The following is a 13,555-nucleotide window of genomic DNA, read 5'->3' as shown; positions in this document are numbered from 1 at the left end:
ACAGTAGGTCACGATAAAAACTATTAATACAGTGGTCTATATATCATTTGGTCTTGCTTCCTCGGCCAATGAGGATGTAAAAAATCACTGTTGCTACGGAGAGAAAAAATGAGGAGGCGAACATAACTCAAAATAATTGACAAATGCTGCTTACAGAGTTTGCTTAGAAGTGAACAGAAGGCCCTTCTCCTGGACATTCAGCTTGTCAAACCTTGCAACAGAGCCAACAGTGGTGTGGTCAAGAACTTTAAGAGCTCCAGAATCAGGCTTCCAGGGAGCAAACCCTGTCTTAGGCTGCTCATTAGCTGTGGGGAAGACATTTCACCACTTTATGCCATAGTTTAGGTCTCTAAAAAAGGTGATGACCGGGGCGCCTGAGTGGTTCAGTCGGTTAAGCGTCCGACTTCAGCTCAGGTCACTATCTCGCGGTCCGTGAGTTCGAGCCCCGCATCGGGCTCTGGGCTGATGGCTCAGAGCCTGGAGCCTGCTTCGGATTCTGTGTCTCCCTCTCTCTCTGCCCCTCCCCCGTTCATGCTCTGTCTCTCTCTGTCTCAAAAATAAATAAACGTTAAAAAAAAAAATTAAAAAAAAAAAACAAGGTGATGACCATCCCAACCTTCCACAGTGAGAACTCACGAAATACTAGCTGTTGCTGGTGTTGTTCTATTTGTTTATTCATGAACTTTGCCTAATATTTAAACTTTTCAGAACACCCAGTTTACAAAATGCATCTAAATCACAGAAGTTTCTCACAGTGTGTTTTTGTAAGAAATTATTTTTTTTCCCATTGACCTCGGTCCTAATTCTTCGAAGTTAAGTTCCATGGGATGAATGGAATCCCAAAAAGGCTAAATTGGAGGTTTGGTATTAAATCAGGAAGCCTTGATTTTTTTTTTTTTTTTTCCCCTCTAAGAGCTAGAATATTTTTGTTTGAGGTAATATTTTATTTTTTTCAACTCAAAGATGGAAATAGGTTTCATATTCAGCAGGTAGACATACTATATTTCAAAGCAGTGATTTGGTTATTTTATTTAATAAAGCTATTTGAAGAAGATGTGTCAGAGGTTTAGTTGGGAGAGACACATTCCAATTCAGTTCATGTAGATGCTAGGGGATGTTTTTACCAGCCTGTTTGTCTAAGGAGAAATGTTGTTATGAAAACCCCATACATAAAGTATAAACATAGATGAAGAACACTTTCACTTTCTAGTTTTTTAGGCACCTTCTTCACTTACAATGAAAGCTGCACATGTAGCATATGCTGCTGCTACCAGAACTGGGAGATTATGTCACCAGTCCATGGTGACGTGAGTCCCACAAAACCTCTGCTGGGGATACCTTTCACTCGTCATCCATGGACATTAACAGAAGGGGCCATGGTTGGCTGGGGGGTGTACTGTTGTTAATGATGTGTAGGAAACATCATTAGACACCCATGTAATTGACACTCTCTATTCATTAAGACCGACTACAATACTAAATACATATTTCATAAAAACTGGCAAGAAGATTAACTCCCAGCCTCTTATGACCTATTCATAATATAATTTTTTCCTTAAAAATTATTTATTTTATGATCTCTGAGCTTCGGCGAACTTTAAATCATTATAAGGAATGGCTAATACTTTTTTTTCTTTGATTTTCCATTAAATTAAAAAGCCTTGGGGCGCCTGGGTGGCGCAGTCGGTTAAGCGTCCGACTTCAGCCAGGTCACGATCTCGCGGTCCGTGAGTTCGAGCCCCGCGTCAGGCTCTGGGCTGATGGCTCAGAGCCTGGAGCCTGTTTCCGATTCTGTGTCTCCCTCTCTCTCTGCCCCTCCCCCGTTCATGCTCTGTCTCTCTCTGTCCCAAAAATAAATAAACGTTGAAAAAAAAAAATTAAAAAAAAAAAAAAAAAGCCTGACTCATTTAAGCATTTGCAATATCTAACCTGGTAGAGCTAAAACAATTCACTGATAACAGACACTATCATCTGGTAATTATGCATTCCAAATCCTAAATTCTTAGAGCAATCGTGTCTGATTTTCTGAAATGACCTGTTAATGATACAAATAAAAAATAATCAATGGCTCCAAACAGAGGCCTTACCTTTATTTATTTTTATGTTTTGAGAGAAAGAGAGAGAGAGAGAGCAGGGGAGGGGCGGAGGGAGAGGGAGAGAGAATCCCAAGCGGGCTCCATGTTGCCAGCACAGAGCCTGATGTAGGGCTTGATCCCATGACCCTGGGTCATGACCTGAGCTGAAATCAAGAGTTGGATGCTCAACCAACCGACCCACTAAGGTGCCCCTAGAGGCCTTACTTTTAAAAATGCAGATCCTTGGGCCTAATCCCAGAACTACAGAAACTGTCTCAACAGGGTGGTCTCAGTCTCATATATTGTAAAAAAAAAATTCTCTAAAATATGTAAATATAAGAGTAATTATCAAAACAAACAAACAAATAAAATCCAGTCAGCTGGTCATAAACTTAGCCTATTATATAATGTTACCTTAAAATAAGTAATATGACTGGGCAATAGTAACTCCTGTTTTTAAAAAAAAAAAAGTTATTGGAGGTGTCTGGGTGGCTCAGTTGGTTAAGTGTCCAACTCCTGGTTTTGGCTCAGGTCATGATCTCATGGTTTGTGAGATGGAGTTCCAGGTTGTGCTCTTCCCTGGTAGCACGGAGCCTGCTTGGGATTCTCTTTCTCCCTCTTTCTGCCCCCCCCCCCCCGGCTTAGAATAAATAAATAAACTTAAAAACAAAATTTAAAAAGTTATTGAAAACAATAATTTGAAAAGATATATGCACCTCTATGTTTAATGCAGCATTATTTACATAGCCAAGGCATGGAAACAACCCGTGTCCATCTATAGACAAATGGATATGGAAGATGTGGTATACAGACACAGACACACATACCTACATACATACACAATGGAATATTACTCAGCCGTAAAAAGCATGAGGCTGTGCCATTTGAGACAACATGGATGAATCTAGAGGGTATTGTGCTAAGTGAAATAAACCAGAGAAAGACCAATACCATATGATTTCACTCGTAAGTGGAATCTAAAAAAAACCAAACCCATAAGAAACAAACAAAAAAACTCAAGACCCCAAATGAATTAACAAACAAAAATCAGAATCAGAGATTATAAGTACAGAGAACAAACTGATGGCTGCCAGAGAAGAGTGGGGTGGGACATTGGGTAAAATGGGCAAAGGCCAGTGGGAGGCACAGGCTTCCAGTTGTGGAATAAGTAAGTCACAGGGACAAAAGGCCCTAGCATAGGGAATACAGTCAATGATTTTAATAGCAATGTATGGGGACAGATGGTAGCTACATTTCTGGTGAACATAGCATAATTTACGAAGTTGTCGAATCATTGTGTTGTACACCTGAAACTAATTTAACATTGTGTGTCAACTATACTCAAATAAAAAATAAATAAAATAAAATAAAATGTTACCTCCCACCCCCAACAATATTTTTAATATGTGTGCAGGACACTCCCAATGCTTTGCTTTTGTCTGATGCCATTTCCTTCATAAGCCTCAAGTCATTTATTCCACCATATAATCACCATCAGCAGCAAGCAGAAAAGTCTGTGTTCTTAGCTCCCCCCTGCCACCTTTGGACCATCCCTCTTCCACTCTCAAGATCTACTCTTCTTGGGAGACACGGAGCTCCCCACTATACTACTTTCTTTCTTTGTCACCTCCCAACCTCATGACTATTCCTTCATAGTTCTCAAGACCTCTGGAGCCTGGTTCCCAATCTGCCTCTCCATGCCAATCCCTCATTCATTTATTCATTCAAATATATTCTGAGCCATACCATATGTGAGGTATTGTGGGAGGTGCTAGGGGTACATTATTGAATGAAATAAAATCCCAGTTTTCAGGGAGCTTACAGGTCAGTGACAATCAAGAGAGGAAGGGGATACAGATATGAACAGATAAATATGTAACCTGTCAGGTCGTGATTAATGCTTTAGAGACAAATAAAATGAGGTACATAGACAATGAGTGATGAGGATATGCAGGGTAGGTCAGAGAAGGCTATGCAAAGGCTACATTTGGAAATGAGTCAAATGTATGAGCAAACCTGGGGATGCCTGGAATGAAAAGCAAGTGAGGCTAAGAGGGTCCAAAACATAAAGGCCTTGAGGTGGGAGCACAACTGAGGAAAAATGCTAGATCTAAGTGAAGGAGAACAAGGCAGGAAACGGAATCAGAGAGGTAGGCAGAACCAGATAATGAATGACCCTGTAGGCAATGGTCAGCAATTTAAGTATTATTTAGAAACAGATGGGGACCAATGAAGGGTTTGGAGCAGTGGAGTGGCTTGCTCTGACTTAGGTTTTGAAGGGATCACTCTGACTACTCTGTAAAAATATGACCTGTTATGTCAGGCAACAGTAGAAGCAGGGAAACCAGTTGGAAGACTATGGGCATCATCCAGGTGAGAAATGATGGTAGCTCAGACCAGAGTGGAGAGGGAGTAGGTGGTAAGCAGTGGTCAGAACCCAGGTACATCTGAAGGTAGAACCAATAGGATTCACTGAGGGTTTGGAAGCAGGTGTGAGAAAAAAAACAAGAAGGATGACTCCTGGTGAGGTTTCTGGCTGTACCAAAAGGAAGGACAGAGTTGCTGCTGACTGAGATAAGGAAGACTGGGAAGGGGCAGATTTGAGAGGGAAATTAGGAATTCAGTTTTGGACATGTTAAGTGTGAGATGCCTTCTTTTTTTTAATTTTTTTTTTAATGTTTATTTTTGAGAGAGAGAGAGAGAGAGAGAGAATGAGTGGGGGAGGGGCAGAGAGAGAGGGAGACACAGAATCCGAAGCCAGCTCCAGGCTCTGAGCCATAAGCCCAGAGTCCAACATGGGGCACAAACCCATGAACTGTGAAATCATGACCTGAGCCGAAGTCGGATGCTTAACCAACTGAGCCACCCAGGCACCCCGAGATGCCTTCTTAACGTCCAAGTGGAGGTCACCCTTGGTAACTTCAATATCACTGTGGTTGACTTGATATCCAGGATCAGGGCTGGCAATTCAAATGCCTTCTGGGGCCAGGCAGGAAACATATGTATTGAAATACAATAAGGAGAGGTAGGGGACTGTGGCTGATCACAGGGTATATGCCCCATCTAAAGGGGAAGCTACTCCTGAGCCAGTTTAGTGTTGCCATTTGCAATCTGGGCTCAGTATTCCTAGATTTTCCAATTTCTTAACAGAAAGAAGAATCTGGAATAAAAAATAAATCTTCGGAAAATAAAAAAAAAAGTTCCACAACCTACTATATTCTAGAAGTGTTCAGTTAAAGTTGTAACTCACTCGTTACATTAGTTGCCTGATGTATATTAATATACATTAATTTATTAACGCATATTGCAAAAAGAGACCGTGTTTAGCATTTCTCTAACTTCTTTGACAATAAAATTCTCTTTTTCATGCAACATCAAGGGGAAAGCATTCTTTGGCATACACTGGGAAATGCTGGTTTCTGTGTAAAATCTAGATGTCCTAATCAACTCCTTTATATCCTTTTTGAAAATTTTAGGGCATATATTTCTTGCAGCTTATGAATCATTATTGATCTCTCTCTTTGTTTTTGTCTCTCCCTCTCTGTCTCTCTTGCACACACACATACAGTTAATTTTGTTAGATGTTCTAACATCAAATATCAGTCTGGAATGAAATGTAAATGGAGCATTTACTAAAGTCTTCCAACTTGTTAAATACTAAGTGGAGTCTTGACCCTCTTGTGTTGATGAAGAAACACTCAGTGAAATCACAGGGGCAACTGAATCACTTCATTTCCTAGCTCCTCTCCCTCCTTCACCTGTTGTGCTACATAATTTTGCCACAGGAAGGATAGCCAATTACTACTGTGCACTTGGCAGATGTTCTTTGTTTTACTTATCTCTGAGGAAGGAAGAAGGGAGAGGACAAATAAATCTGGAATGGCAAATCTGTAGTACGAAGACAAGACTAATACCATTGCAGCCTTTAAAAATATCTTGTAGGATATATTAAAATATTTGAGGTGCAAGGCTTGTCTCTGAAGAATTAGAGTGTGTCTTCTGCTTAAAAGAGTTTGCAACACAGTCTAGGAGATCTGTACACAAAAAGATAAACAATATGAAAATGTCAAATATTGTCAAAAACTTCTATAAAAGTTCAGAGAAGGGAGAGGGCAACATGAGGTCGCGTGGTCAGTGGAAGTTCACGTGGGCCAGTCCTTGAAGCACAGGGAGGTAGGTCAAGATAAGTGTAGTGGGAATATTCTGTGCAGGAAAGACAAGAACAGAGACAGAGATAAGGCAGTTTTAGGAACGGTGCACACACGAGACTGTACAGAGTAGGAGGACAATGGGACGCTGAGGCTGGATCAGATCTTGGCGGTCATGGGATACCAAGTAAGGAAATCCGACCTTAACTATGTTGGTAAACAAGAGTCTTTGAAGGGTTGTGAGCATAAATCTGCCATGTTCAGGAAATTCAACCTCAGGCCATAAGGGAGACAGCGAGGCCAGAGTACTCTCCAGGATGCTGGGTGGAGGTGATGAGGGTCTGGGCTAGCGAGTGGACAGTGCAAATAGAAAGAAATGATCACATTATAAAGGATGAAATAATCAATAAAATTTGTTCACCTACTGAATGTGAGAGAATCAAAGGAGAAAGGAATGTCTTTGACCCTGGGCCCACAAGAGAATGATTATTCTGACAGCAAACGGGCTTATATGTATTAATTTAAGATGCAGTGGTAAATAAAAGTAGAAATGCCCAATCAATTAATTAGTGATCTAGAACCAGAATTTGGGAATGACAGGCAATGTGCATTAAGGCATGCTGAATTCTCAGCTATGTGCTAGATCATGTCCTATACGATCCATTTGCATGAATGATGGCCTTCATTTGCATAGATGTCAGTTAAACCAGAGAATGGTAACATCTAATGAAGACTAATTTATCACACCTCCTCTATGTCCCTTCACTATGAAAACAGCCACACACAAAAATAGGTGCATATAAAAACCAGTGCCTCATATTACATCACAGGATCACTCGAATTTCCGATTTCCATAAAAACCTGGATGTTAGTAAGTGATTGAGATAAGGAAGAAAAAACAGAACTACAATTGTTCTTTATTCTCTCCCCTGAGAGAGATGAACAAGACACAAAACAGGAGACAGGAAGGAAGCAGAGAAGAAAGTATTTTGGGGAGAATTTGCACTGAGATGAACAAAAACTAAACTCTCCTTAAAGACAACAACCATTTGAACATTGTCTCTTACTTTTCTAAAATTCATTATCAATTTACAGTCACGCTACTTTATTCCCATCATAAAACTTGTCATTCACAAGCCAGCCAGGAGTCCCATATTCTTCCTTCAGACTCCCTCTGCAGCCTCGGGTCTCAGTTTTTCCCTGTTGTTTTGCACGGCGGCCCTGGAGCTCAGGTGCAACAGGCAGATCAACAATGCATGACAGATGTTTCTGCAGCCCTCATCAGTCTTTTCCATTTGCCACAATTCTCCAGGGTGACCTGGGTCGATCCCATCCTTCCCGCAGCAGCCAGGAAGGCCACACTGCTTAAAATGTCTCTTGGTTGAAATGCCCAGGGCAAGGAAAAAATGGAGAAGCCATAACAAGAAAGGACAGAGAGGCAGGTAAAGGATAAACTGGAATTGCAAACTTAGAAAGCATCTCAACATGTAGTTGCTATTTAATATAAATGTACTTTAATTCATGGTGCTTTTGCTTTCTTTTACTATACGAACGCAGTGCAGTAAATGTATAATTGGGTGTAATCACAGATTTAGTTAATGCTATAACTGCTTCTCATGAACAGAACGTAGATGTCCTGTTTGAACTCTATAACGCAGGGCACCAGTGTCAAAAATATCTGCAGCAGAAATATCTGCCTTAGAATCTATGAAAGATACGCATGTAAGGAATCTCTGATTCTTACAGATTCCCCATGAATCTCTTGCTAGAAATGGGAGGAGGGGGTGCTGGGAAGGTAGACAGACTGAAAGTTCCCTAAGGGACCCCACTCCCTCAACAGTGCTTCCCCACCATCTAGAAGAATGAATTCACACCTGGATTGGCTGTCTCAAGACCCAAGCCTATGCTATGGACCATGAATGAACTCATGTTCATAGTGCTACAAACTAGACAATATACCTTGAACACACAGAATAGGGAGGAAAACTCCTGCAAGAATAATTTACTCAGTGAATATCCTTCACAAGGGAAATTATTATAAACAGTTAACTAAACCTGTTTACTGTGAATTTCCATTTACACAACAAAAAATCCTATCACAAGATAATGTCATAATGGCAAAGAGCAATACTGAGACATGTGCTGGGCAAAACAGCTGCCTGTTTGGGAAATGAAGAAAATCCATATGGCCGATTCCCCCACAACCTTGGCACATAGAACAGCCACTGACGTAGCAACAAAGTACCTCCATAAACAAAAACAATGTACAGAATTGGCTCAATGGGATAATTAAACAAGAATTTATTTTCTCTATTGGCTCTAAGCATTACCTGAGCTCTCACTGCTCTTAATTCCCCAATGCTACGATTTTATTTGTATCCTAATTCCTGAATCTGACTGTTAACCAGATTCCACGAAACCCAAACAGAAGTTTGTGTGGGACAGGCCAGTGACAGACTTGTAGGAAGAAGGCCTTTGGCAGGCTCACATCCCTTTCCACCTCCACGAATAGACAGCAGAGCATTTAAGCTCTGAAGCAGTTCCCCCTCTTCAGGTGCCCAGAGAGGAGGAAAGCAGGGCTTCTCCTAGCCACCCTGCCTGTGGTCTACACTCTCAAAAAGGATCCTAAATAACAGAGAAACAAGAACAGGATCTTCATGGCATCATCACGTAGATCTACAGAAAACAGTGAGCCTTCCTGTGGAATAAAAATCTTCACAACAAAATTTCAGGATTAATCAGCAAGCCCACCATATCCTAATGGTACTGTATTTGCATAAGATAACAAAGTGCACTTTGGACCATATTCTCTTACCTGCCGACTGTCCCTATGGGAGGGTGTTGAAGAAGAGGCACTTCTGTGGGTTGGAGTGGATGTTTTATGAGCAGGGGATATGCCCTTCTCGTCTGAACTCATAGCTGCAGTTGGAGTCTAGTTGTATGCGCTTAAGACCATCCCAGTCGTGTCTCCAATTCACAGACAAAGAAGTAGATGAGTTTTCAGCTTCAGTTCCATTTCATGAATCAGGTTTGACTAGAAAACAGAAGGCAAATAGTGAAGGTGTCCAAAATACCTACAAGCAAAAGAAGCAAGAAAACCTCATGTAATTAAAATACAAATACAAAGTCATTATATTTAGGAAAAATACCAACACGTAGTGAGAGGAAGAACTCTGACACATTAGGAAATACTTCTTCTTCCTCTAGATTTTACGTGGAGGCTAAAGGTGTTAATATGAAAAAGAAGGCTGTCAACAAGGAAAATGGAAAGAAACCACATGCCAAGGTCATATTCTTCCCTACCATTCTCTTTGTTTTAAAGCAGATTACATGGTCCCTCAGGCCAAAGTACCCAAAGTACGTCAGTTTCTTCCCCTGAAAGTTAAATTTCCCTGCCCAGTGGATCATAAGAGCTCAGCCCATGTCTGTCTTCAGTTGAGTTCAGCCAAGTCATGTATGTGATGTTAAATCCAACACAAAACAGATACAAAGGGCAAAAGGGTTCCCACATTTTATGCATTGTGTGATCCAGCATTTAGGAAGGATCAAGAATACACATACTCAGTTATTTGCACCTCAAGATCACAGCACATCTACATATGATTCTCAGCTCAGAAAACAACAGGCTTTCAAGTACCTACAGATTGACAGGCATGTTCTGAAACTGGATAATGCTCAGATTTCCTTCCATTTATCCTCAACCAAGAGCCACTTCATTTTTCACTTGGATTCAAATAAAGAAAGCCTGCATTGTAAGTACTAGGACCAAAAACTTATCCCTGAAAGAAGCATCGTTCAATTGGCAACACAGGTTGTTAAAAACTAATTTTTTAGGGGAGCCTGGGTGGCTAGGTTGGTTGAGTGTCTGAATATTGATCTCTGCCTAGGGCATGATCCCAGGGTCGTGGGATCAAGCCCTGCATCAGGCTCTGCACTGAGCATGGAGCCTGTTTAAGATTCTCTCTCTCCCTCTGTCCCTTTCCCCTGTTCACACACTCTCTCTCTAAAATTAAAAAAAAAAGGGGGGGGGGGGCGCCTTGGTGGTTCTGTTGGTTAAGTGACTGACTTTGGCTCAGGTCATGGTCTAGTGGTTTGTGGGTTCCAGCCCCACATCAGGCTCTGTGCTGACAGTTCAGAGCCTGGAGCTTGCTTCGAATTCTGTGTCTCCCTCTCTCTCTACCCCTCCCTCACTCATGCTCTTTCTCTCAAAAATAAACATTTAACAAAATAATAAATTAAAATTAAAAGAAAAAATTTTAAGGTAAGCATGATGGTGTAAGATGAAAAGCTTACCCAAAGTTTTCTTCATCCAAGAAAACAGAAAACCAAATTCTAGACCCTATTTTAATGATAGTACTCCTTGAAGGAAGCACAGAAGACTTTGGTAAGTTCTATAGGGCAGGTTGGAAAAGAAAGCTCCTGGCAATGATCAGAAAGCAATCTTAAGGCTAAAGAAAAATGGTACCTGAACTTGAGTCCAGAGGAAGAGACAGTCAATCAAGAAATCAAAAAAGAATAAAGATGTCTGAGGATACATGGTGAGAGGAACTCGATGGGTCTGGAGGTCTGAGGTATCCCTGATCCAGTGTGTTTGAGCTGAGGTCTGAAGGAGAAGCACGAGTTAAGCAGGTGCCTGGATATTTGGCTTGGTATGATCAAGAAATTAGTGCTGCCCATCATGATCAGAGAGTGGCATGATGGGTCAGAGAGAGGCAGGGGCAAGGCCTTGTCAGCCATGTTCAACTTTTCTATTTTTATCATTAAGGCATAAGAAGCCATAAAGGAGTGTGCTATAACCAGATTTGTGTGTTTAAAAGGATACTTTGAAGGGCACCTGGGTGGCTCAGTCGGTTAAGTGTCTAACTCTTGGTTTCTGCTCGGGTCATGATCTTGCGGTTCGTGAGTTTGTTTGAGCTCTGCATTGGGCTCTGTGTTGGCAGTGTGGAGTCTGTTTGGGATTCTCTCTCTTTCTCTCTCTCTGCCCCCACCCCTGTTAAAATAAATAAATAAACATTAAAATAAATAAATAAATAAAAGGATACTTTGATAGCCACGAGGAAAACCAAATTGGGGAAATATAGAAGGTGAGGGAGACCCAATCAGGAAGCAAGAGATAATGGATTAGAGAGCTGGCAAGAAATTCAGCATCCAGTCTTGTCAGCTGTAACAGGGTATGAAGGGGGGCAGTGGGGAAAAGGAGAAGACAGGGTTGAGGAAGACTCCTAGGTTTCTGGTATTCTGAGTGAGGTCTGGCCAAAGGAAATCAGGATTGGCAGAAAGGCACGAGTATGGTTTCAACCCAATGAGTTTCAGGTATAACTGAGGCATTCAAATGGAGATAAACACTTGGAAATGTAGTCCCTAGCTCAGAGAAATTTAGGCTATAGACAAATGTTTAAAGATTATGTTTCTGATATAAATGTGTTGTATGATTTATGTACAGATCATATAAACTCTGCAAGTGCAGGTACATTTTATACAGGCCTACAAATAGTTATTATTTTCTAAATCTGCAACAGTACGTTAATGGATTATGTGACCCTGGATGTGTTAATCAGGATAGTAATGGCTACCTGGTTACAGAGAATATTCAAAAGAACAATCCCAATAATTAAAAGGTAAATTATTTTAAATTGGGAGACCTGGACTCTCTAGCGAATAAAACTTAAAATCCTTTCTTCAGATTTCAACTTCATTGTCACCACCACTTATCCCCCAAATTGGAAAACTTTCTCTGGAAACAAAATTAGTCTTTGGACTAACAGAAATGTAAAGAGCTGCAGTGCTCTTTCCTTGGCTGGAGATCAGCTTGCATTGAGTATTGTCAAAAGGCAGTGATATGCCGACAGGCGATAGATGATCATCCAATCCTTTTGTTTTGTGAAGGTAGTCTAATTAAAGCGTGACTGAAATTTCTCAAGCCAAGCTGTGATACCAGCAAACAGAAAGCAAGAACACTGCTCAGGTCTCTGACTTGAAGTACTTTCTGGTCCAAGATGTCTTACAAGCCGCTGATACTTGAGCTAAAAGTATGGAGGTTCTGTGAGGTATTCACGTGTCCCCAAGGGATGAGGTTGAAACAACCAAACCAATTAGACTGTTATCCATTTGGAAGTAAATTCAATCCAAGCTACATCAAGAGCCAACATTTCCTCTTTTGAACTTTTTCTTTTGATTTTTAAAAAAATTTTGTTAATGTTTTTTAATTTATTTTTGAGGCAGAGAGAGAGCATGAGCAGGGGAGGGGCAGAGAGAGAGGGAGACACAGAATCCAAAGCAGGCTCCAGGCTCCAAGCTGGGGCCCGAACCCACGAATCGTAAGATCATGACCTAGGCCAAAGTCAGACACTTAACTGACTGAGCCACCCAGGCTCCCCTTGAACTTTTTTTTCTTAACTGCGCCCAACTCCCAACTGCACTTTCCCCATTAATACATACCAAATGCTAATACCTTGGTTTTTAATTTAAAATGACATTTTCAGGGTAAGTTGTTGATGATGAAAACGCAATCTTTTGGTTGAATTACAATTATGAATATCTTGAAGAATACCAAGAATAAGAAAAGGCGATTTAGAGAATTTAATTCACTCTAAGAATCATTAAAAAAAAAATTTTTTTTTAACATTTATTTCTGAGAGAGACAGAGAGCAAGCAGGGGAGGGGCAGAGAGAGAGGGAGACACAGAATCAGAAGCAGACTCCAGACTCTGAGCTGTAAGCCCAGAGCCCAACACGGGTTTTGAACCCAGACCACAAGATCATGACCTGAGCTGAAGTCAGACGCTTAACGGATGGAGCCACCCAGGCGCCCTAAGAATCATTTTTGACATTACTGTTGTTTTATTAATTTCTGATTTTTTTTAACAAAGAGGATTTTGCATACCTAAAGTTGAGTGAGATGACCTTTAAAGTTCATTCCAATCTGATTATCAATCAAGTGTTTAATCACCTGCTCTATTTCAAAGTGTATTACAAAAGTAAGTCTAAATTCTATTAGTAGGCTATACCTATTTACTCTTTACTCCTAAAGTATAAGAATTAGTGTGACATTAAAAAAAAATTACTTCATCTCTATCAAAGCACATTTTCAGAAATTGCCTAAACAAAATCCCAAGGTAAAGAAAGACCATAGATTTTATTTTATTTAGTTTTTTGAAAGACCATAGATTTTAAAATCAATACCAACATAATTTCTATACTCAATGAGAAAAATATTGTTGCTGCAAATAACAGCAATACAAGAGCTGAACATCTGATTTTCCTGTCTTCTTCCCCATTCATATCAGTGGGATCACTACAATTGTTTGTAAGTGCTATAACACTTGCATTTACA

General features: G+C 40.5%; 1 protein-coding gene across 25 annotated transcripts in view; it reads right to left on the bottom strand.

Annotated features, from left to right (window-relative positions):
* OSBPL6 (oxysterol binding protein like 6) overlaps window positions 1-13,555 on the bottom strand; it is a 123,484-nt gene that overhangs the window by 88,353 nt on the left and 21,576 nt on the right. For 20 of the 25 annotated variants that reach the window (XM_043577151.1, XM_043577167.1, XM_043577175.1 and 17 more), the window contains one exon: window positions 9,039-9,257. In XM_043577151.1, the coding sequence (XP_043433086.1) occupies window positions 9,039-9,140 (102 nt within the window). In that variant the 5' untranslated portion in view covers window positions 9,141-9,257. Of the gene's footprint in view, window positions 1-9,038; window positions 9,298-13,555 lie in introns of all 25 variants that reach the window. The other 5 variants (XM_043577150.1, XM_043577162.1, XM_043577166.1 and 2 more) reach the window with 1 other exon arrangement.

This window comes from Prionailurus bengalensis, chromosome C1, assembly GCF_016509475.1.
Source record: "Prionailurus bengalensis isolate Pbe53 chromosome C1, Fcat_Pben_1.1_paternal_pri, whole genome shotgun sequence".
Classification (NCBI taxonomy): Eukaryota; Metazoa; Chordata; class Mammalia; order Carnivora; family Felidae; genus Prionailurus; species Prionailurus bengalensis.
This window is presented reverse-complemented; position numbering and strand designations above follow the sequence as displayed.